We start from the raw sequence: 25,278 nt of genomic DNA on the forward strand, positions 1-25,278 counted from the left end.
CATCTGAATGTCTACTCCACGGCAGTGATGCCAGTGAAGAAACCATTATTCTCCACCACCACTGTGTCTGCACAGTTGCCCAAAGGAGATCTTCGGGGGTAGTCAAAGCCCCCAAAGGGAGTGTCCTATCACCCCATAGAAGGGGTGGGGTCAAATACCAGCCTATTATAGCTTAAAGCTCTTACTGCTGGTAAAAAAAGCCTTTGGAGAGGCATTTCAGCCTTTTAGAATGGGGGAAACCCATGCAGAAGCCAGGAAAGCATCACATGACTGGCAGTCATGGGAGAAATGGGGTGGACCCAGGGGAAGGCCTGTGGCCATTTGGGGAACCCTCTAGGGCCAGATTAGAACACCAGGCAGTTTGGATTTGGCCCCCAGGCCACCCCTGTTTTATAAGCTGGGGGTGGGAGAAGAATGTTACAGTCATGCCCACCAGGCAATGATAGCCATTCCCACACGGTATTACTGTTTCCATTTGTTTATTGACACATGTGTGGGGGGAAGGGGAAGCATGAAGGAAACAACCCCCATCAGTCCCCACAAAAACCACAAGAAAATCTCCAGCTCCGAGCAACACAGCAAAGCAAATGTTCAGTCCGACAGGAAGGTGGGGGGGAGGGCAGGTGGTGGAGGGTTTTGGGTACCAGGGAGGGCTACTGACCTTCCCCACCAAAGGTCTTTTTTGGAAGGGTGTGTGTGGAATACAGGGGATTGCCTACACCCTTTGTGGGGCATCCCTGGGCTCCATTTCAGAGAAGCAAATCTCATTCAGACTGGATGGTAGAACTGTCCTATATGGGCCAGTTCACTTCCTACTATGGGGAGAGGTGTACAGCAGTGATGGCCCTGACACTAACTTAAGCAGAGCACCTAACCCATCCTTCCCCAACCAGATGCCATCCAGAGGCGCTGGACTGCAACTCCTATAATTCCCAGCCATGCTGGCTAGGAATTAGGGGAGTTGTAGTCCAATGCCTCTGGAGGCCACCCAGTTGGGGAAGCCTGACCTAACCCATCCAGACAATATCTTCTCCTAACAAGACCCTGTGGGCTCTTTCATTCCCCTAGAATTCTGAAAAGACCTCCTCTAAGTCAGCCTAGCAATTCAAAACCCCCCAAAACCAACTGGAGGTAAAGTTATATGTAGCCTCCTAAGAGCAGGTTCTTCCCCCATGGTGTGGACCCAGCTTCACAACTCACATGATATACTTATGAGCAAGTCAAATGCTGGATTGGATGGGTGCTTCCCATGCCAAGAAGATGGGTCAGCCCACAGTCTTTGCTTGCCCCGTGCCTTGTTGACAAAGAAGGCTTTACATTTTTCTTTTGCTATTTTTAAAAGCAGTGCATATGTGTTTATGCTTAGATATATTCTTCCTTCAATTTACCCACAGAAATAAAAAACCTCACACATTTTTAAAATGGTTGCAAAACTGCCCCAGGATTGGGGTCGGAGTGTGTGTGTTTGAGAGAAAGAGAGATTATGAGTACTAGCTAATAGGTGCTTCTCACTACTGACTTTTTTCCTGGTTCAAACTGAACTTCACTGAAAAAAGAACTTATTTGTCCCCCAACTGCACCCCAGGACAGAAAAAATGTAAGTCTGTCTGGAGGGCAGCGATATTAAATCACTCCCACCGTGCTTGAAAGATTGCAACGGTCTTCATCTATGGGGAGTTTGGCAAAGCCAAGCCATGCCCCTTCTGAAACCCAAATCCCAAGGTTCCCCAAAGATCTATCCGACCGCACCTTGACTCTAACCCAGCTGTCACTAGCTGTCTCAGGTTCGGTACTCCTCAAGGCCTCTCAGCTCTGCTGATGGCTGCTGCTTTGGTATTCCAGATTCCACTCTTCCTACACAGCTGTCTTGCTACTCTGGAGTCCTTCAGCTCCACCAGCTCTTTTCTGTACTGCAGCTACCATTTTGTTACTCTCAAGGGGAGGAGAAAGATAATCTCAAATCAGTTTTGGAATTACCCCTAACAGGATCACTGGGGCGGGGGGAGAGATTTTTTTTTACCTTCCCACCACAACATTTCTCCCCTGACCCTCCAGCGCTTTTGCCGGCCTCTGCAGCTGACATGGACAAAAGTGAGGTGAGTAACGCAGTGGGATTGTGATGGGTCCACCAGCCTCAAGGGTGGGATTGAATTTTGGTCCTAGACAGGGCAACTCTGGACTCTGCTAAAAGCAGGCTGGATTGTTGTTGACTTGATTTAACTCCCACACCCCCTCAGAGCAGAGATATCCCCAGGCAGGGGAACAGGAAATGAAAGGACACCCCCACCCCTTGGGCGAGAGCGCTGGCGCAGCGTCGTGGCTGTGAAGCCGCATGCAGGAGGGTAGCTCATGCAAAGGGCAGCGGCCCAGGCTCTTCGGGCACCTGTGGATGGCAAGAAATGGGTTAAAGACAGGAGGTTGCTGTGGAAACAAGCCCCACCCTTGCAGAATTCCCATGGCAAACCAGCCCCACCTCCTGTAGCCCTGATCTTGGATTGGCTATTTGTCCTGCCCCTTTCTGTATGCTGTCAGAGCCTCAGTCCCAGCTACCCTGTTTTCCTCATGATGCTGTCCATGTGCAGTGCATGCGCAGCCAGGGCTGGGGTGTCAGCATTCACCAGGAGCAACAGGTGCACAGGACAGGGGACAGCCTGTGGGTGAACTGGATCTCTCTGCACAGTTCAGCTGAGTCACACTGCCTTATAGCAGGGGTAGGCGAAATGTGGTCCACGGGCAGCATGTGGCTCCTGCCCCCCCCCCCGTGGTTGCTGTGTCACCAAAATTCGTGGCGGTGACAAAACAACCCAGCTGTTTTCTGCAGCAAATGACTAAGGAAGACTAAAATGGCCAAATTCAGCTTCTTTTCAAGAAAATTGCTGGCAAACTGTCCAGTCTTTTGCTGGCACTGAATCTGGTGGCACGGCGCTAGGAATGGCCCTCAAACCACCCCCACCTAATAGGATCTCACCTATAGCAGTTCACACTGTGCCCAACACCGTCATCACTGCCTCACTTTCCCCTCTCAGGCTACAACTGTGCCATCTGGAGCTACAAACGCAATGCAGCAGGAAGCTGAAGAAACTACCTAGGGAGGCCCTGTACCTCTTGGAGCAGTGTTGACGGGGATGACCTGGCACAAGAGCCACGCTGGACACCAGCCATAAATCCACACAGTAATTCCCCAGTCCATATTTCAGCAGGCCCTGCACAGCTTATGTTGTGCATGGACAGGTGTCCACTGTACAACTGACCCATGGATCTGCATTCATGAAAGCAGCCATAGGCTCCTTCAGTCTAAGCTGAGAGAAGTTCATTCATTGGATCCCTAGGTCCCAAGGAACATGGAAGCTTGCATACACATGCCCACCTATATAAACTCTGAACATCTTAAAAACAAGGTTGACTATATATGGGGAACCTTAGGCCCGGGACCCAAATCTAGCTTTCGGGGCTTCCCAAATTCACTATGCCCCTTTTCCTGGCCACAACCCCTTTCCCTTGACTGCCAATCATGTGTTGCTTTCCTGACTTTTGCATGTTTCTTCCCCATTCTAAAAGGTTGAACTGCCTCTCCTGAGACTCAGTTCTTGGCAGTAAGAGCTTTAAGCTAAGATAGGCTGGCGTGTGGAATGCAGCTCCTGAGAGCTTCTCCAAAATTGAATTTGACCCCCGGATTGAAAGAGGTTTCCCACCCTGGCTATATATGCACAGAATATATTAATATGAATTGGAATTTAGAGTTAACATTTGCCTAGCCCAGTTTTTAAAAAAGAAAATAGGGAGCCTGTTAGACATGTGTCCAAGGCCTGCCGTTAATCTGTCTTTGGCTAGGAGATGGGAAGTGGGGTATGGAACCAGAACACAGATACATTTCTCTCTTGAAGATGTGGCTCTCAGTCTTGGCCACTCTGCTGTATAGCTTCTGAGGCAGAAATTAAGTAGGCAAAGCTCTTCCCTTTATCTCTATGCTGGGGAAAGCGCTATCTGCTTGATTTCTGGATGACAAGCTGCTGTTAAAGGTACAGGGGCAGTAGAGAAAAAAAGTGACAGTCCTGTGCTTCCAGACAAGGCTTTTATAGCACCATTACCCTGTCTTGTTCCCTGTTTTGTATGTGGGTTCCAAACTACATGTTCCACTCATAACCCTCCCATGTTTTCCCAACACTTCTTCCATCTTTTTTCTCACCATGGAAAATCCATTAAGTAAGAAAAGACAGAATAGCTGCAATAAGTGCCTTCTGGTTGTTAGCTCTAGGACCCTTCCATCTGGAAGTTCCCTGAGATCCCAGCAGCCCCTGGCTGGCAATGTGGTTCTCTGACATACCCACCTCTCTGGTCACCATTTCCCATGCTGTCCTCCAGACGTAGCCTCTCCAATTTCTTCGCCCTCTGCACCAGGTCCCAGCTTGGTGATGTGGCGCAAGAAGGATGTGGCATTGATTGCTCGCTGCAAGAACAGACATGTGGATAAGGTTGCCAGCTGAACAGACAACTGCCTGGCCTGCTCTTGTGCCTTTAAGAGCAGCTTGAGCTGCAGAAATCAGCAAGTGAAAATTTTCGATGTGGGGTAAGCGTTTTCTCTGGTTAAACATCCACACGTCAAACTGCTGTTAAAGGCATAACTACAGAGGGCTGGCTGTAAAGCTGGAAAATCTAGATGGAAAGTGGTAAAATGCTGAAGGAGGGGAGATCAGGTCACCCTGGAGCAGGGAACTCCAAACCAGCAAATAACCAAAAGACCCAAAGTTGGGATGAAGATGCTACATACAGAAATGAAGCAGCTAAAGTTTTTCCTGGCAAGTATATGGAATAAGAAAAGCATCATGTACTTAATTTCTAGGTGTCAGCCTGCCCTGCTATTAAAGGTGCAGAAACAGGGCCAGTAAAAAAAAAAAAAAAATGTTGGCAGCCCTAACCATCACTTTCCCTTCCTGCCTTGCCCAATCTCATGGCTAGCAGTTGGTTATGCTGAAAGGCAAGCTTTATCCACTTGCCTAGTATGCCCCCTAAAATGTGGATAAATTGAGCCAGGGCTCAACACTGCAATAACATCACTCCTTCTAATCGCAAACGCAGGTGGTGAGTGCCAACAGAACAGGAGCCAAATAGGGACAATAAGAAATAAGAAGGAGAAGCCACCATGCTCAGGGGAACCGCAATCCTTGCACAAATACAAAAAACATTTTTTAAGAAACAAAACTTAGGGGGTAAGTATTCTGTGGCTCAGCTGCAGAATACTGACTGTCAGCTGAAAATTTTTTTTAAAAGGCGCATCGGGGGGGTAGGGGGTGTTAAATGGGGTCTCCTGAACGAAGGAATGGCTGGCTAGAACACTCAAGAGCAGCACAGCTGTTAAGAAGGGGAGGATACATTGGAACATTTTGTTTCAAGCCCTATTTGTATGTTATTACTGAGAATGGAGTGTCTCATTCTTAATAATAAGAGAATGGCCTAGAATGACACCAGCCGGGTTCAGACAATCAGCAGGAAAAGAAGCCACTGTGGCTTCTTTTCCCTGCTCTGTGCATGCCACTCATGCACCCACCATTTCTCTAATTACCCTCACTGCAGTACAGGTCGCCGTGTCATCCAAACCCAGCGAGGTGCATGGTGGGGGTGGTTTCCAAACCACCCCACAATCCATGGCTTGTTGTAAGGATTATGGGGTGGTTTGGAAGCCACCTCCACTGCACACCTCAACGACTTCTTTTCCTCTGGTGATCATCCGAACCCAGTCTCTGTTTCACCGTCCATCCAGACTAGGGAGTACAGATAGGCTTGAGCTCCAGTTCCACTCTTTAAAATTAAGCACTGCAAAAGGCGTGCAGAACCTTCCCCATCTCAAGTTAAAGTTAAACCTCTTACCTTCCATTGGCTGCGAGCAAAGTTCTTCTGAATCTGTTCACACACAGAGCCATGAATATCTTTGTCCAGAGCTGTATCCCCAGAGATCCTGAAATACACAAGAGGCAGGGACCAATTTTCCATTACATTGTTTTCTTTTGGTGTTGAGGGGCCAAGGAATGGTCCAGGTGAACTGATGTGCAACTCACACTCGGAGCACTTCAGGCACACATGTGGAAGTCTCATGGCACTGGTGTTTAGCACGGGCCACACGTAAAGTGTGAAGGAGTTGCGGGCATTGCCAAATGTGTAGTGGAGACAGAGGACTGGTCTTTGTCCCAAGTCAATATGCTATCTTGCCACATATTTCATTTCCTGTAAGATTGCTTATAGAAACCAACTGAAGCATTTAACGTTAGATCTGCAGATGGTGTCTGAGCATCCAGCAAAATACAGAGAGATGTGGAATCAAAGCAATATTTGTGTTAACTAGAAAACAAAGGCAATTCAATCTAGAAATTCCCCTGCTCTTGCGGGCTAACTCATGTTATGCACAAACAGGTCTAATAGAACCTCAAAATCTTGAAAGAAAGAAAGAAAGAAAGAAAGAAAGAAAGAAAGAAAGAAAGCTTTTAGAAGGGAAATTTTGAATGGAGAAACTGTACAGGGACTGGTGTGCTTAACCGTCTCTCCCCCCCCCCCTGCACACATGCACACACACAGTTTCTCCACTCCAGATTGCCTCAAGTGGTTCTTACCCCATCATTACAGGGTAAAAATACATTTTAGTCCATTGGGAGACAGCCATGGGAAGGGGTAACTAGAGAGGAGAAACAGGATTTAAGAAACCCTTCCACATGGCTGTGCCTCTGCTCAGAATTGCCCCCTCCCAAAGTTGTTCATATGATACGAAACTTTATATTCAAAATGTAGGCAGTTTGGATCATGAAATACAAACTAAACTTGTACATTTTCTAATGCAGCATATTTCTATATTTCCGCCACAAGGAGCATATGCTTTTCTTAGTTACGCCACACTCTTCTTCACCACTCAATGTGATATGACACTCCCAAACAGAAATCTTAGGAGGGGGCAAAGTTCTTTATTTCTCTTTCCCAACAAGAGCTCCACAAAAGCCACCATCCCCTCAGCCGGGACTCACCAGGGATGTTGCAGGGCCTGTTCACAGGTGAATCGTTTCTCAGGGTCACGTTCTAGAAGGTGCCGGATAAAATCTTTGGCTGTGTGGAAACAAAGACACAAGCCTCACGGTTGAGTCAAAGGAAGCGTTTCCCTGGTGACCATAGAGGGTACAAGTGCTGCCCTTGACATGGCTACACCAACTATCTTGATTGCCGAACTGCCATTTTGTTGTTAAATATAGCAGGATAGACAAATTGGGGCGGTGGGGAGATAAGATTAAGAGATGCTAACCCCTTCTGTCATTGGTGACACACTGGTTGCAGCTGCTGAGGATCTGAAAAGCCATCTGCAAGAAGAGAGGCCTTGTTCTCACCTGGGTCTGGGTTTGTACTTCTTGAAGACACTCGGGTTCAATCACACACACACACACACACACACACACCCCTTATAAGTATTTAATTTTTTTTTAAAACCTTTTACATCCCGTATTTTCTCCAAGTGCATGATGATGTATATTTTGGTTAGCTGGTTGAAGAGCTGTTGTTGCTTTTTGCTTTGTTTTCGCCTTTTAATTTCTAGTGGCGTGGTTTTTATATTGGCAGGAAAATTGACATATCAATTGAAACTAGCTAAAAGCAAAGTCAAACATCTGATTTTTATAAAATATGGCAGGATTTTATTCTATATACTAATCAGGGACATACACAGCAGTAGTTGTCAAAGCCTTTCCTCAGACTATGGAAAAGGGACTACATTTAATCTGTTATGGTGAAGAATTATAAAGAAAAAAATCCAAGGAGCCTATGGATTCCACCTTTATCTTGGTAATGTAAAGGGAAAATATACATATATGTTAAATGTAGTAGTCTCTGTCAATAAGTAGATTTAAATCCAATGTGTTTCTTTTTATTTATTTTTCTTTCTGTTGGTTTGCTTAATCTTGTTTTGGAAAACTAATAACTCTTAAAAAAGAAATTGTTTTTAAAATGTATACACTGCCCTGGGATGCTCAGTGGATGAAGGGTGTTTTATAAATTTTCCAAAAAATGTGTACACAGTTTTGCACCTGCTGTGCTGGGCTAGGATTAGCACTGGCCATCCCAGTGTCCTGGTAGGGTTCGTGACTGGTGCCACTTTGTCCCCCTTTAAACAGAATTCCAGTGCAGTGCTCTAAGCTGGGCTTAGCCGCCATTTTAATTTCCCACAAAATGCCCCCAACGTAGCATTGTTCAACGGCATTGTGGGAAGTTAAAATAGCAACCTGACTCAGTCAACTGTCAGTGCTCAAAGCGCCACTGTTCCTTCGCACTGCCACCAGGTAAGCCCCCAGGGCCCACTAATGGAGGAGTGGACCTACCAGAGTGCACTTTGTCAAGGAGGCCCTCAAGCCTCAAGCCAGCCCTGTTTCCCCTGCACCCCATTTTATATCCACAACAACATAGGTTAGGCTGAGAGAGAGAGAGAGGGAGAGAGTGAGTGAGCGACTGACTCGGTTTCAGCTTCATGGCTGAGTGAGAATTTGATTCTGGGTTTCCACACTTGGGGCTAATCTGCTGTAGGGTCATGGTGGTGATGGTGGCTGGGGCTCAAGGCAGTGGAGGACAAGGCAGAGCTGAAGTGGGTGGGGCAACCCCTTTTTCTCTTCCTCTTTGTGCCACCCCCTTCTCTCGCTCTCCCCCTCCCCATTCAGCAGGCTTCCAGGGGAGGGTCAGATTGTTCATGTCAGAGGTCTGAGCTGATGGGTGGCAGAGGGCTTTTGAAATTAGGTTGGGGGCCTCAGGTTGATGAAGGAAGTCCTGCTGCCTATCTTTCCCTTCACACTGCCATGCTGTGCTATGCTGACAGGTGGAGAAGTACAATGGGCTATGGCTGGACGCAATCAAAGTGACCTGACAGGCAAAGAGCTAGTGCAGTCAGCTTAATTCAGGGTACACAACGCTTGCAATGATCTGACTGCACAGAGCAAGCTCATGCAGTTTGCACCACCTCAGAAAGAGAGAGATCCATGCAATGGAACCATAACAGCTACATTTGGCAAAGAGATATTTTGCATCTGGGGAGCATTTCCCAGTGTTGGTTCTCTACCTAGCAAAAGCAGGGAACAGCAACCGACAGCCTCTGGGCCAAATCTGGCATCTTGAAGTTGGCAACTAGGGAGGACTAAATGATAATCAAGAGGCATGGGGCTGTATGGAGGGGTGGATGGCTGAGAGACGGCACTCTTGCTTTAGGGAGCAGTAGTGAGGGTATGGCCTGCCACCCTCTGCCCAATCCTCAATACAGCCCTCCAGTAAAACTAGCCTCTGAGAAGGGGGGTGTCTTGAGGAAAGAGCTGCTGCAGCCTCTGAACCTGAATGGTTTTGAGTATCTGCTCCCATGCTGCTGTCCCCACTCACCTGACTCTGAGATATCATTCCAGTACGGGGAGTCAAACTCATATTCAGCTTTCAGGATCTGGTTGAAAAGCTCAGAGTCATTCTCATCGTAGAAGGGGGGATAACCACAAAGCCTGCAGGGTGGAGCAAAGGCATTAAATCTCACACAGGTGTGCAAAGATGTACAGAGCGCCCTTTAGGGGCTGCTCCCAGGGCTAACATGCAATAGGTTGCTCAGGGGAGGAGGGGAGCGATACACACAAGATGTAGGAGATGACGCCAAGCGCCCAGGAGTCTACGGATTTTCCGTATGGCTTCTGCTCCAGGATCTCAGGGGCTGCGGAAGACACAATGGCCAAGCATGAGAGGAAAGCCTGGACTTCGTCGCAAGCCCCCACCTCCAGTTCCACCTCTTGCAGCACAGTACACCATCCCCACAGGACCCCTTCCCCCATTCTCTTGCATGGTGCTGTTGGTTGTGCAGCCCTGCCCCTCCTCTTGACCACACCCACTGAAGACCAGCCCTCCCATCTGTGGCTAAGCCCCGGTCTGGTACAAAGAAAAGTGCCTCTGAGTACATACAGAGCGCCATTCTCTTTCTACTCTGCAACTGCAACCTTGTCCCTCCACACTGATAATGAAGGAGCAGGGCTTCCTTCCAGGACAGACAGCAGGGCTCCCACCCAGACCTCTCTCTTTAGGTTAAATTCAGCACAACCTCCACTTCAAGTGACAGCATTTGGGAAGACAGCCTGCTGCTAAGCCTTATGTGGGTGGTCAGTGCTGGCTTCAGGTTTTTGAGGGCCTTTGGGCAAGACCCCCACTTTTCAGTATAATACAAACAGTAAATACTTCCCCCATCCTGCCCTGAGTGAGGCTTCCTGGACCATGTTGATCCTGGTTAGGACCTTCAGTCAGAAAGGCATCACTAATGGGCAACGTAGGAACTAGATGAGCCATTCAAACTGTCACACTTCCAACACTTATTATCTTGTGAGATGCCCAGGTGTTTGAAGCATTCTGGGATCCAATCCACCCTGTATAAAATATTATGCTGTACAAGCCACAGCTTGAGTCCCATGTCAGATGCTTATCAGGCACCTTCTAGAATATGACCTTGAGAAACAATTCACCTGTGAAAAGGCCCTCCAACATCCCTGGTGAGTCCTGCCTGAGGGGATGGCAGCTTTTGTGGAGCTTTTCGTAATAGGACCCCTTTGCCCCCCGCTTCTCACTGTCACTAGCTGCTATTGCTCCTCAGTGGGTCCCTGCTGGGTGTGAGCTCTTGGCAGGTGTCCAGCCATGCCTACCCTGGACACTGGCCCTGCCAGTGGCACTACGTTCTAGACCATATTTGTTCACTACCTACCACTGTAGGCATATGTAGCATAGCAACCTTGACAGCATGGGGCAGCCCTACCTACAGTATCCCCAACCTCCTCCCGGTCTGACTTTTGTGTATGCCATGGCTGGGCCAGGTCACCACCAGCCCACCCACTTCTGAATCATTCCAGTGGGGAGGATCCGATGGATTACGGACAGGGTTGTATGCTGCAGTTCTGCAGGGGCACAGAAAAGCCGCAGAATTCAGCTCCCTGAAAATCCCAGCTTTTGCCTGGAAAATCAAAAAGAAGAAAAAGTTTCTAGCTCTTACAGTTCTGAAAAATATGTTCAAAATGTATGGGTAATGGCTGGCAAAGTCTCAAAAGCAAGGGGAGTAAGATTTTCAGTGGCTGAAAAGTACAACATCAGTGTTCTGTACCATTCCTTGCCCCTTCCTCATGCATGGTGGGCGCAGAATAAATGCTGCAAAACACTGAAAAATGAATGATACACTATGTAAAATGGAAGAAATCATGAATATTTACATAATTTATACAGATCGAAGAATTCATGTTTTTTGCAGCACAGTATTTGGGTGATCTAGCCACAGATTTTTATTTGGTGTTGTGTGTATGTTTAGCACAAATTTCAGCTCTGCTTATACACCCATGTCCTTGTGCTGGACAATGTCACTGAGAGGCCTGTCAATGGAACCATGCTCTATGTTTTAGGCCTTATCCTCTCTCACCTCACCATCCCAGCACAATGATGTCCATACTTCATGGATCTGAAGGAACTTCTTTAGTCTACATTTTCTTAGCCCTGGAAAGATAGTGGCCAACCAAGCCATTTTTCCCAATTTGCCTTAATTACATTCAAGGAGGCTAAAATAGGTAGTGTCCCACCCCACCCCCGCCACCTACTTGAGTAGGGTTGCTATAAGAGAAGCACCACCCATCTTACTTGCCCACCTCCCCAGCCTGCAATGCTGTCATTCCTCACCCTTTGTCAGACTCGTCACTCACCCACGTAGCCAGGGGTGCCACAAGCTGTGGACATGATTCCATCAGCCTCAATCTTGGACAACCCGAAGTCTGTAATCATAATTTTGGCATCCTCAAACGGAGTGGCATAGAGGAGGTTTTCAGGCTGTTGGGGGAGCAACACAGAATGGGGTTACCCACATCATGGTCATATTTTTCTTCTTAACCATTTATTAGATCCCCCACCCCACTTTTCAATACAATACAAAGAGTAAACACTTCCGCCATCCAGCCCTGAGTAAGGTTTCCCAGACCATGCTGATCCTGGTTAGGGCCTCAAGTCAGAAAGGCATCACTACTGGGCAACGCAAGAACTAGATGAGCCATTCAAACTGTCACATCTCCAGCACTTATTATCTTGTGAGATGTCCATGCGTTTGAATCATTCTGGTGTCTGATGCACCCTGTATAAAATCTTTTGCTGTATAAGCCACAGTCCGAGACCCATGTTAGATAGTTTAAGGCTGCTTTCCCATGACAGGACTTCAGTTTAGTTTCTAACTCATTTCATTTAATTTATTATATTTCTATACCACCCCATAGCTGAAGCTCTCTGGGCGATTCACAAAAATTAAAGTCAGCATTCCATTTAATCTTCAGTATCTCAAACCAAGCTATACAGGAATTTGTTGGTCTTAGTTCAGTCTGTCACAGCTTGTGCTATCTGATAAATGTCTGAGGCCACCAGTGCATCTGGGCTGAATTTGTTACTGATATTATGTTTAAGTTCTAGATATTCCCAGGCTGCCATGGGAAGTAAGCTCCACCCCTGGTTTCATATCTTATCATGCTAGCATGTGGCAAACAGATGTAACCTAGGATCTGGCTTTTATATGTAGGGTGTATATTGGTGCAATATTTCCAGAGTATTTGTAGCTGACCTCACATTAGCCCCATGGAATGACAGTAGTTTACTCTCTCCCACTTACAGTTCTAAATTCAGCCAGGTCACCATAATCTGGAAAACAGGGGTGGTGCTGTGTTGATAGGCAGCTGGTTATGGAAGCTGGATTTTCAGGGACGAATTTCATGTTTATCTCAGCAAGTGGGTGTTCCAACCCTGTATTTGCTGAATTTATGTAATTGGGGGATTGGGGGAGAGTACATGCTTTGCTAGTTTTAGGGAAGCCTTCCCCAAACTGGGGCCATCCAGATGTGTTGGAGAGATTGCAGGAGTTTTAGTCCAACACATCTGGAAGGCTCAGGTGGCCTACCCCTGCTTTCTTGTCAACATCATAAAACTAGGCTTCTCTGAGCAAAGCCTCAGAGCACCTTCTCCTCAAAGTCCTTGTCTGTAAGCTTCCCTCCCTCACCTATTGTGATGGAGCCTACAGGCAGCCCCCAAAGCAGCCCTGTGCTTTTGCACTCTCACCTTGAGATCCCGATGAACGATGCCCAGATCATGCAGGTAGTTCACAGCCTCCAACACCTGCCGGATGAGCTGGCTGGCATCCTTTTCCGTGTAGTAGCCCCGCTCAATGATACGGTCAAAGAGCTCTCCTCCTGTCACACTGCAGGCCAGAGACAGCTGGTTTACATCCTGAATCTGCCTCAGCACCCAGACTAATCCAATAGTTAGATATGACCTTTATCTCAAACTGGGAAGAGAATCCAGGGGTCCTGACATCTGCCTTGTGTGGATAGTGTCATTATGCAGTTTAGTCACTAGGTGGCACTGGACTTAGTTGTATCTGTTGGAGTTATGAGTTCCCTGTTGTTCTGTTCTTGCTTAAGAGAAGCAATAAAGTTTTTGCCTAGCTCCCTGACTGGTATGCCCTCTAAGCCTTCTGTGATACAGCTCGTCCCTAAAATTTCTCTTTCTTTTGCTGAGTTGTCTGGTCTTCCCTGATACTAAGAGCAAAGCCTGGTTTAATTTAATTTAATGGTGATCCCATTGAGCTGGGATCCTCTAACCGGAGGATCTATGGAACTGCCTCTCTCCCTTCAGATCCATCTTCAAAAGCCTCCTTTTGCATAAAGCATTTGGCTGAAGCCCTTAGCCGTCATCCCAGCCCCAGCTGTGACAAGGCCTAAGTACCTGGAGCTGCCTTAGTTCCCTCATCCCTTGCATCTCCCATTCTTCCCTTCCCTTTGTTGCCTCCTCTACTGTCAACATTTAGACTACATGCTCATTGGCTGCAGGGACCTATCCTTATTTTTACCTATTTTTTGCTTAGCACCATGCACACAGATGTGCTAAACAAGACAAACTGTTACACCTGCCATTCCTAGTCTCTCAAGAAAGGACTAACCGCCTCCAAAGAGCAATCCCCCACCCCAGACCAGAACAGTAGGACCAAATTCAGAGTGCAAGGGGCTGCTACTCACAGCTGCATGGCGAGGTACAGATGAGTGGGGCTCTCGTAAATGTCCTCCAGAGCCACAATGTTCTCATGCTGAATCCTGCAACACCAGTGAGATTAACAGAAATTAAGAGATGGAGGAGTAGAGCACAGTCAAAACTCCTGGGCTTGTGTTGAGAACATAACAAAAGTTAAGTACACATACATACAAGGCTGAGTGGTATAGTGGTTGGACCAGTATTGGGGAGATGCAGGATCAAGTCCCCATTCACCCATGCAGCTCACTAGGTTCGGCTAGTCACTACCTCTCACCCTAACCTACCTCCAGGGCCAGCCCTATCACTAGGCAAAGTGAGGTAGTTGCCTCAGACAGCAGTTGCTGAGGAGGGGGCAGGGAGTAACAGCAAGGTGTTTAGAGGATGGGATTGTGTACACCATATGGCCTACTTACTGCCCTCAGGTGCAGTGGAGGATGCTGTCCCACAGCCAGTGTTGAAGTAAGTTTCAGCTGCCAGTCCAGTTTGCTTCTGCACATGGAATGGGAGGGGATGCCATGTTGTCCTTCACTTCAGGCAGCAAAATGTCTTGAGCCAGCCCTGTCTACCTCCTAGGGTTGTTATGAGTAGGTGGGGGCAGAACCTGTACCACACTGTAAGCCCCTTGGAGGAAGGGTGGGATATAAATGTAATAAATAAGACTGCAGGATGCCAACTCCACTGCCTTCCCCTCTAAAGGAGACCCCCTTGCACTACTCCTTCAACCCTAGGTGACTCATCCATGTATAATGCCTAAAAAAATTGGAAAGGCAGCAGTGCGTGTGTCAAACCTATGTGGAAGCCACATTTTCTGGCTCAAAAGAGAAAGGTTTTTCCCCCCTAATCCTAGATCTGTGGTAAGGTGGCCTGATGCTTGCATGACAAACTACACTGGCTGAAAGTCCTGCTATGCAACTGTTAATAGCACAGGAGGCCCCTCCTTTTTTGCACCTGGCCACCCTAATCTGTGGGGACTGGACTCTGATGACACAGGTTTTCTGTACATGCTCAAGTCACTTACAACAGCATTTGAACAGAGCTGAGCACCGTTACTGACAAGAGGTTCTGGGACAGAGCCCTGGGACTCATTTTAGACTCTGAAAACAGGAACACAAATACAGACACACTGACTTACTTTTTGAGTACAGCAATTTCATTCTCCACAGCTGCTTCCTTGCCCCGCAGGGCTTTCTTAGGAATACATTTGAGGGCTACAAGGCGCTGGGATCCATGCTCCTGTGCCAGGACCACCTCTGAAAAGGCCCCTCTGTCAGAGAAAGGCAGCAGAAGGGTCAAGGAGGGACAAGATGAGCACATACATACATCCCACACATATTGGTTATTAGAATGTCACTAAAGATGCTGGCAGCCATTATGGTCCATTAGACAAATCCCCAAAACAGTTGTGGTAGCAACTTAAAGCACAGTCCTATGCATGTTTACTCAGAAGCAAGGCCCAGTGAGTTCAGTGGGGCTTACTTCCAGGAAAGTCGGTGTACAATTGCAGCCTAAAAGTCACAACACAGCAAATTAGCTTTTGCACTGCATGGAATTCCTTTCTCAGGCTGGATGTTAAACAAGACATGGGAAGGACAAGAGGAAAAGCTGATGTTGCTGCTAGTAAAGCATTTACAAGTTGCAGCATTCTTAACATAGTGATATTTCTGGAAGGTTTTTGCAGACCGAGTTTGTGCCCAGTGCAAAAGATCTCAGCTTCCACCAAAGCATGCTGGGGCAAAGGAACAACGGCCAGAAAAGCCACCAGTTAGGATTTCATTACTTAATAAAATCAAATAGGGGTGGGGGACAGGAAGGATGATCCAAGTGCTACTAAAACGCAAAAGTGGTACAACTTTCTGAGACTTACCACAAGTGCTCACAGAAGACAGGAGGCTCTCTGATTCCCTTTCCTGCCCTACCTGTACCCTACCTTAGAGCTGATTCACACATGGCTGTGCAACCCTTGATGCCTTATGACTTGATGATCCTTGGATATAAACATGTGAGTTCTCTCAAACAAAAAGTATTTAAACTGCTATCAGGTGACAGTGCATGTACATGCCAGATGAGTCCCATTCACATACGTGAAGTATGATCACTTGGTGCTACAGAGAAAACCGACAAGTGCACATGAATCTGTGCTTACGCTTCGGCAGAAGTTTTGGGGAATGACTTTGGAGTCATACTCCAGCATACAATCGCACAACCCAGGTTCCATGCCCTTCCTGAAAGCACCATCTATTTCTACTCCACCCGCCCACCCTCATCCCAATGAAAAGAAGAAAAGATTTGTGGACTCAGTTAGGAAAGGGTTAACCCTTCAGTAGCTCCCCCCCTCCCCAAACTCCCTGGGCTCCTGGTCTATTATTGTCCCATGCACGTCAGATATGTCTAGGAGCCCCTCACAGCCAATGGGATGCCAGCATGCAAATGAAGCGGAAACAGGCTGCAGCATTCCTGGGGTCTCTCTGCAGAAGATGCACCCTGTAGCGGCACATGTCCAACTACTGGTGCGGGGGGGGGGCAGGGTGAGAAAAGCAGGGGGAGCCCGGGCCAAGATTGGCAGATTTGGGGTGGCATCGCCCTGGTGCTGGGAGCTAGAAGAGCGGGGTTCAAACCTCTGACATGGTAGTATAGCGCAAAGCTGCATATGTCACCTTCCCCCCCCCCCGCCCCCTAGGAAAAGCATCTTACGTTAATGCAGCCTTCCCATAACCTGGTGCCCTCCAGCTATATTCCAACTACAACTCCCATCATCCCCCAACCAGGTCATTCAGGAGGTTGGAATTGCAGTCAGACACATCAGGAGGGCAACTCGGTTGGGGAAGGCTGCATGCTGTATTTAAGCATTTGTCCATTGCCTGATTTTGAAGTGGTGCTATGCAGTGGGGGGCAGGGGAAGAAACCACAGCTTGGCCTCATTATAGAAGCCCCATCAGATTGAGTTTGGTTTAGGGATGCGGAGGTTGGAAGGAGAGAGAGAGAGACAGAGATGTTAAGGTGGGTGGAGAAACAGGAGAGCAGTTCAGACTGTAGAAGAAAAGCACCAGTAGAGGTGGGGCATCCCAGAGCATGGAAAGCAAAGGAGCTTTATTATCAAGGAATGGAGTGGGAGAGGAGGCTCAGAATCCAAGCAGGACCCACACAGCAAACAGTGCCCACACAAGCCTTTTGCCAGGCTTTTCATTCACTCACGCGCCCAGCTTCTCTTTGATGTTGTAGACACTGGTGATGTCCTCGACCTTTTTCTTCCAGCCTTTCCCGAGCGGCATCGCGGACAGCAGTGAGCAGGGCGGTGAAGAAAGAGCTGGGACAGAGATGTTGGGAGGAGGAGAAAAATGTCACACACACACATACACACACACTCACAAGGATCATGGAGATGGGGTCAGCCCATTCCCACGGCTCCAACGGCCAGAAACATCCTGCTTGTTCCTCTCTGTGTCACGAGATTCTGACCAACGATCAAATGTAGGATTCCACACAGGCCTGTACTATGACATTTTGGTGCCTGAGGTGGAAAATCCAAACAGTAGCACACCCACGCATGTGCTCTAATTTGGGGATACAAACCACCAGGACATTTGTTCTCTTGTTCAAGCATTCATGAAATGAATGAGACAGGAGGACTTCCTGATGGTATTGTGGTTCATGGATCAGATCCAACCATCTCCCATTAGGGTGGCCACATATGAATGGCCAAAATGAGAGGAAATACATCAGAAAAAGGAGGACAAAAGAGGGCACCAATTTGCATAAAATTTGCATATGCTGATTTATATGCATAGCACAAATTTTAAAATAATTATAACTCACATAGAAAATACAGTTCATTTCACCACAGTGCGGAAGACCGTGAGCAGGTGACCTGCATTCCTGCCTGTTCAGTCTGCTTCGTACGCACTCACTGTTGATGGGCAACAGTTCTGGATCTTTAAACTGGAATTGGACAGGCCAGGCCTTGAAATAGAGGACTGTCCTCTGGCAGCCCTTCAAATAAAGGACTGTCCTCTGTTAAAGAGGGCCAATGGCCACCCAATGACCCATTTTGCTCAAAATCCTTAATTTAATGGCATCTCAAAATCCGCTGCCTGAAGTGGTTGCCCCACTTCGCCTGGTGCTAAGGCCACCTCTGTCCACAACAACCTCGGCCAGCTTTGCAAGTCTTTCCATGAACTGACCAGAAGATGTCACTCTGTCAAGAGGGGCCACGGGCTCTTTGCAACTGCTGCCACTTTCCCCAGGAGCTGCAGTCTACAGAGGCCTCCTTCTCCATCAGGCCACAACAACCCATTACTTCCAAGCTGGTCTGGCCTTAGAGCAAATTTGCACATGGCAGACAAAAACTGATCACTGGTAATAAAAGAAACAATGGGCAGTCAGAGAAGCAATGATGCTTAACCGAACCCAAGAAGCTATTTTCAATGACAGGGGTCGGTTCTGGAACATGTAAATAACAGAGTGCCTCTGATCACATGCAGAATGGATTTTCACCACAGACCAAAGCCAACCCCAACACGCTCAATATTATTGCTCTCGTGTCAGTGGGTGTGTGGCTTCCAGGCTCCCTTGATCCTTTGCACCCATTCCAGGGGCACCATTTTAGGACAGGCACACAAGTTTCAGATTACATCTGCTTATTCCTCTGAGCACCAATTTCTCTGGACAACCCAATAACTCTACATTAGGGACCAGCAATTAGAGGCCCCCTAGGCCAAAAATTGCTCTTGTAGGGATGAAACCTGGCCCTCCCGTTGTCAAGACAGAGGTGAAAGGTTTGGGATGGAAGGAGGAGAAGCTATAGAAATGGCAGTTGCCTGCAAGCTGCTGTGGAAGGATTGAGATCTTGGCCTTGTGTCCCACAAAAGCCTTGTGTCTTCTCAAAGTCGCCAATCTGAAAACTCAGAGCTCTGCGTGCAAAAGACTGTTTTAAACAATAAACATGTATGCCTGTTAAGAAATAAGGGCCATTAAGGATCTCAGCCAAAGGCACAAATCTCTTTCCTTAAATTACACTTTTTAAAAGGTGACTGTTCAACTTATATTGGTAACATTGCTATAATTATAAAGTGTAAAAACAAAGAAAACCACAACACGCGTTCTTCTTTTTTGATTTTCTAAATCTACATTGAACCCTGCTTCCCCCAATTTTACACACATGTACTGAAATTGTATGCTTGCATCTCTCCTTTAAGACATTAAGCAGTGGGCAATGTGTGTGTTATATACAAGGGCATAGGTTCCCAAACTTTTGGTTGTACAGGCATTTTAATAGAATTCTGCCTTTGCTTGGGATTCATCTCCTGGCTATTTAAGAGGTTGTTCAGGTATGGCCACATAACAACAGCAACAAAAAAGATCAGCGTTGGGCCTTGAAAAGCTTACAATATGAACACCCCTCCTGCCTACCCACATCACTGTGTATTAATATGCCACATCCAGCCAGGGTTGCCAACTTTTTTTTGCTGGCCTCTGTCCTGACCCATCAGTTCCTGCAGTCATCAGCAGGCAATAATGTTTATATCTATGCTTTGAAAAGTTTTGCTTACTGATTTCTACAGATCTAGCTGCTATTAAAAGACACAGAATCAGGCCAGACTCAGTTGTTTGTTTCTGGCCAGTTGACAACCCAATCCTAAGTTACAAACAAGAAAAGTACTATGTAAATATAGTGCCTTTGACTCTCCACTCACCCTGCTCCAGCAGTAACATATACAAAGGGATACGCATAAAAATGAGGAATATTGTATATGCTAACAGCTACAATTGTGTATATTATATGCTAGCAATGGAAAATGGTAATAGTTGATAAAAGAATGGCTCAGGGGAGAGAGAGACAGCTATGCTGGCTGGGGCATGCTGGGAGTTGTAGGACTTTTTTCTGCCGAAACATGCATAGGATTGTGCCCTTAATGTTTAATACTGACTTCCTGTTTATGCATAAGACAAAAAGGAAATAGTTATTAGGAGATATGGTATCTTATCCTTTTATTAATTTCCAGAATAAGAGAGGCTGTGTCAGGGTCAAAATCTGGAAAACTTTTTACAGCTTATCCTGCACAATCCCATTGAAATGAATGGGATATGGGCAAGAACTTGGATCACCAACCGAACAGAAGAAAACCTGGCCTGGCCAGGTATATTAAAAAGCTGGCCTTAGTTTCCAGTGGAAAGAAATAGATTTTCAAGCAACAAGAAAAAAAGCGATATTCCACGCTTTCATCTCACTCTCTCTTGGGATTTTATGTGTATCGGGTAAAATCAATCACCTTCCCAGGGCTAGAACCCTGTGATCACTAAAATCATGAGAGGAGGCCTTGCTGGTTGGATTGCAACCTGCAGATTGCCATCTGGCGGGGCTTCTTCATTGTGGCACCTATCTTTTGAAACGCCCTCCCCCGGCATTCAGGACTCTGAATGTCTTAGGTGCCTGTTAAAGACCAATCTCTTTGACCAAGACTTCCCTGAATTACTGTGCAGCCCAGTTACTTTAGTACTTACTGTATTTTTAGTTTTAGTTTTAAATATTTTAAACAATTTAACTGATGTGGTTTTGTATTTATTATGAGTATTTTAATTTTTGATTTTGTAAACCACTTAGGGTGCAATTCTATGCTTGTTTAGACAAAAAAAGTCCTGCATTCTTATAGATATTTTTAGATATGGTAAGCAGTGTATAAATTGATTAAATCATAAAATAATAATAATGATGATGGTGGTGGTGGTGGTGTATGTAATGCAGTGACTGAGCACACGCATTTGATAACTGAAGCTATTGATGCTGGATGGGACCAACTAGCAGCCATCTCCAACTCCACATGTGTTGGACTACAGCCCCCATCATCCATAGCCAGCATGGGTGGAGGGCACCAACTTGGGGAAGGCTGCTAGAATGCTTGACTCGTGGGTCAAATCTGTCTCCCACTTGCTCACCCTGAATCTGACTGGACTGGAAGTTGAACCTCACTTCAACACTGATGACGGGACTGCAAATGAAAGCAGCAGGCTAGCTTAGGGGGTGCACACCACCCCCTAAGGCTGCGTGACACACACAGCTCTCTCCTCCAACAGAGGGGAATGGCTGGGGGTGCCACCACTGCCCCTCCTCAGTATCTGCTGCCTAAGGCAGTTGCCTCACTCTGCCTAATGGAGGCTGCTCAAAATGCCTGTTCAGAGGGGGCAATTTAGATCAGGAAAATGCCAGGGGGAAAGATCAAAACACCCCTCCTGCAGCACTATGGCCCTGATCCAAACTACCACCCCATAGCTGCTTTTAACTTCTTTTAAAAGCAGCAGGAGATCTGATCACAGATCTCCTGCCACATCATCTCATCTGCTCATCCATAACTGGGGTCACTAGAGGCAAGAAACAGTCCATACCCTTGAGGGCATCCCTTTTACTTTCCCCCGCAGGAGTTAAGAAAAAAGCTGCACTTGGGGAAAGGGAGGTAGTGTTGCAGTGAGGACAAAATTTGGTTTTTACCCTTGACAGAGGGTAGCCTGCCTGGCCTTCTCACAGACCTGACCTTGATCTGGCAGGGGGTGAAATGTAGCATGCAGAAATGCACTGGTTCCCCTGCTCGGGGTCCCTCCTGACACCATAACTCACCTGGCATAGTTAAGAAATAGCAAACACTTTTAATTATTATGAAATGACTTCTACTGTTACTACGGAACTACTGAATCTACATGGGTGCATTGTACTCAAAGGAGGTGCCCACTCATTGACTGGGTATATTTGTCACCTGTGGCATGCCTTTCCATGCTAGACTGGGAGTGTGTGTGTGAGAGAGAGAGAGAGAGAGAGAAATAAAACTGTATGTGGCTAGTAGGGCTGTGAATTTTGTACCTCAGATGGTCAAGTGTATATGGATGACTGGCAGTAGATATATGCTAAGCGTGTTATGGTGTGTGGAAAATGAGTACTGTTCAATGTAGGAGCCAGCAACCAGAGGCCCCTCAGTCAACTTTAGTCCTTGAGAGAGGCCACCTTGCCTCATCAGTTGCCCATCCAGAGGAGTGGAGAAAAGTGCAAAGCATGACAAAAGATCTTGTCAGCAGGTTGCTAGAGTATAGGGGTTGAAGGCCCCAGCCTACCAGCAATTTGCAAAGTAGCCCTCTAGAAGAATTAGTTGCTGACCAGAAGGTCTATCAGTGAGTAAGTGTGCACATTAGCAAGCTGCTTCTATTTACCTGTCACATTTATATCTTCCTTTAAGTTGTTCAGGGCAACATAATTGGGATCTTACCCTTTTTTTGTCCTCACAAGCCTGTGAGGAAATAACTTGCGCAAAGCCACCTTCAAGATTTATGGCAGGACTTCTTCCCACTCAGAGTCTGATACTCTATCCCAGGCTTCCCCAACCTGATACCCTCTGGATGTTTTTGGACTACATCTCCCAGCATTCCTGACCATTGGCCATGCTGGCTGGGACTGATGGAAATTGAAGTCCAAAACATCTGGAAGGCACCAGGTTGGGGAAGGTTGCTCTATCCATTATACCACATTATACTGGTGTTGTGGTCATTATAAACTTCTGAACTCAGTTACTTATTGGCTATGTAGTTGTCTGTGACTGAATGTGTTTGGTCACAGACAGAACCTATGTGAGAGGACCACTGTGTCATATAGCTGTTGGGGGGTGGGGGTGTTCAGCTGCTCTTACTTCTTTTTATGAATGGAGATGGTGTGTGTTGGAGGAATGTAATATTTATTCCTTTGGCGTGAGGTGGGTGTTGCCTGCATATTGGGAATCCGTGTGTGAATGCATACAATTTGTGAAATGCACAACCTTGTGTGACATATTATAGAGATGTAGTATGTTTGTATGCTGTCTGACATGTTACTGTGTCGAGAGTGTGTGGAATGGGGGGCTGCATGTGAAAATGATAATGCAGCAGCAATATCTGATTAATGCAGATGTGTTATCATCTACTGCAAAAATAAGACTGCACGTATGTGTGTCCATTTATGCTATTTCAAAAATGTGCCAGTATGAATGTGTATTGTATGTACACTTGAATCTGTGGTTCGAATAATAAGAGTTTGCATGCAAGAGAAATGTAGAAGTCTGCATACATGTGTGTAGTCTTGTTTTGTGGCAATATGACCTGATGCTGCATAGATAGATATGGAGGTATGAGTGATATAAATAGGCATGTGGAGGGAGGATTTGCAGATGGATGGATGAGTGGGAATAACCAGGAGGATGAGAGTTGGGGCAGAAAGAGGGGTAGAATTAAGATGATGGAGCATTAGATGAAGGAGGGAGGCATTTTTTATAGGAGACGCAGATAAGCATGTAATCACTGTATTGGGAAAGAGGACTGACCATGTGGGCAGTCAAGAAAATGGCTGGACAGACTGATGGATGGATGAGTAATGGTGTAGGGGGTGGAAACAGAAAAGAATATATGGATGGACTGATACAAGCTCAGAATGATAAAACAAGTAGAAACTGATGAAGCTAGTAGAGAAACAGCATAGCATGAGCTCCACTACAGAAGTACAACATACAAGCCCTGCGTGCATCCAGAAGCCACAAACGGATTAATTAAATATTATAGGTTTGCACACCCTCTTCAGCCGATGATGCATCCACCCACCTGTTTGGTTGGACGGCAAAGAAGAATGATTTGTAGTCCTTCCACAGACCCAAAACACAACAACAGAAATACACAGAGGTTTGTGGACCGCAAATTCAATATCCATTATTTACCCACAGCGAATTAGAGGTACCCATTATTTGCTCATCGACAACCAAGTTTCTCAGCTGGATAGACCGCACAGGTTCATAGCAACTTTATTGGCAGTGCAATCCTGAAGCATTTTACTCCGAAGTCTCATTGAACTCGATGGTACTTACTCCCTAGCAAGCGTGCTTAGGGTTGCAGCCTCGCTCACTTTCCCGCCTTCACCCGCCCCCCTAAAATGATTTCTCGCACACGCATACCCAAGTGTGTGTTTTTAGCACATACATAAACATCAGCCTTCCCGCAGGGCTTTTATTACCGTGTGAACAAGACACGCCGCCTTCTCTTTCGGCGAGGAAGCTCCCTGCTATGAGCATAAACACAGCAGCACCGGGCAACCGCGGGGCTGCCAAACATCTCTCTCTCACACACAGACACAGATACAAACATCCAGCGACGCGGGCATAGACACACAGGGAGAGCTCTCCCCAGCCCAGGCGCCCCTACCTCTCCAAGTTTCACCCCTCATCCGATCCTCCGCCACCACCCTGGGCGCTTCCTGCACTGCAATCCGGGTTCGTTTACATTCCTTTGGCGTCCGCATCCTGCGCGGTTCCCAGATTGCTGGCGGCAGAGCATGCGAGTCGCGTGGTGGGGTGAGTGGATCGTGTGTGCACGCGTGTGTCTGTGTGCCGATGTGTGCGTGGGCACACGCAGGCAGGGGGCTGCAACAAGGGGTCCCACTTGGCCTACCCCCCATCCCCCCAAACCTTGCTTTCTCCCAGCACCGCCTCCCCCCGTTTCCTACCTGCTGCTGCTGCAGACGGTCTTGAGCGCCCTCCGGAGTTAGCCCATGCTAGAGGCAGGGAGCCCCCTCCCCATCCGCGAGCCCCCTCCTTTCAAGTCAGTCAATCAAGCAGCCCAGCCCACCTCTCCACGCCTGGCGCGCTGGCTTACTCCACCCTCCTCATCCGTCTCCCTTTAAAGTATCTCTCCAGCCCTGCCTTGTAAGGAAATAACAGGCAGCCATGTGGTCCTCCAGGAACGGCTGGAAATCAACTGGAGAGGCGCACTCGCGGCCACTCCAGAGCTGGACTATCCAGAGCTGCTGCCTGGGAATGGAACAGTAGAGGATACAGTTCTAGCAGCAGGGAATTAATTAGGGGCACGATCGCTAAAGTAGAACCTCCAAGGGCAGATGCAGCATACCTCCGAATCTGAACAGTGAGAATTGCTGTAGCATAGTGATGCACCAGGAGACTGATCTACCAATCAGGAGGAAGTCTTCTGTTCCAACGCCGTCTCTGCCACCAACTCACTAGTGGCTTTAGCTGAGACAATCTGTGCCTCAGTGCTCCCCATTCCTCCATCTGCAATATGGACATAATACAGACCTACCTTACGGGGTTGTTGTAAGGATTGCGAGATTATACATGGGATGCATCTTGAACACTATAATGCATATGATTATTATCAGTTCAGTACAATTTTATTGCATTGACAACCAGTCATTTGCAA

The 25,278-nt window shown here is 47.1% G+C and overlaps 1 protein-coding gene across 2 annotated transcripts; it reads right to left on the reverse strand.

Moving 5' to 3' along the window:
* Positions 1-463: 463 nt before the first annotated feature.
* PNCK (pregnancy up-regulated nonubiquitous CaM kinase) lies at positions 464-24,720 on the reverse strand. 2 transcript variants are annotated; one of them, XR_014788021.1, is made up of 13 exons: positions 24,569-24,710; positions 17,263-17,374; positions 15,203-15,334; positions 14,058-14,132; positions 13,102-13,240; positions 11,712-11,835; positions 9,625-9,700; positions 9,385-9,497; positions 7,008-7,086; positions 5,866-5,953; positions 4,329-4,447; positions 1,023-2,383; positions 465-909 (listed from the first exon to the last, which is right to left on the reverse strand). XR_014788021.1 is itself a non-coding variant. In XM_084836038.1 (12 exons), the coding sequence occupies exons 2-11, from the start codon at positions 17,337-17,339 to the stop codon at positions 4,337-4,339; spliced, it is 1,014 nt and encodes a 337-aa protein (XP_084692164.1). In that variant the 5' UTR covers positions 17,340-17,374; positions 24,569-24,720; the 3' UTR covers positions 464-2,383; positions 4,329-4,336. The 2 variants fall into 2 exon arrangements, 1 of the variants encoding a protein (XP_084692164.1); XM_084836038.1 differs by having other exon boundaries at positions 464-2,383; positions 24,569-24,720.
* Positions 24,721-25,278: the final 558 nt, after the last annotated feature.

This window comes from Heloderma suspectum, chromosome 2 (genome assembly GCF_057233095.1).
Source record: "Heloderma suspectum isolate Gila_16-S chromosome 2, 16-S_ref, whole genome shotgun sequence".
NCBI classification, from domain to species: Eukaryota; Metazoa; Chordata; class Lepidosauria; order Squamata; family Helodermatidae; genus Heloderma; species Heloderma suspectum.

Bases quoted from the DNA above. Each gene is read 5' to 3' on its own strand.
- PNCK (XM_084836038.1), bottom strand. From the start codon at position 17,339: ATGCCGCTCGGGAAAGGCTGGAAGAAAAAGGTCGAGGACATCACCAGT. The intron at 13,241-14,057 runs GTGAGTAGCAGC...TCTGGCCTGCAG, and splicing joins CTGTACCTCGCCATGCAGCT to TGTGACAGGAGGAGAGCTCT. The intron at 7,087-9,384 runs GTGAGTGGGGAC...GTTTCCACACAG, and splicing joins GAATGATATCTCAGAGTCAG to CCAAAGATTTTATCCGGCAC.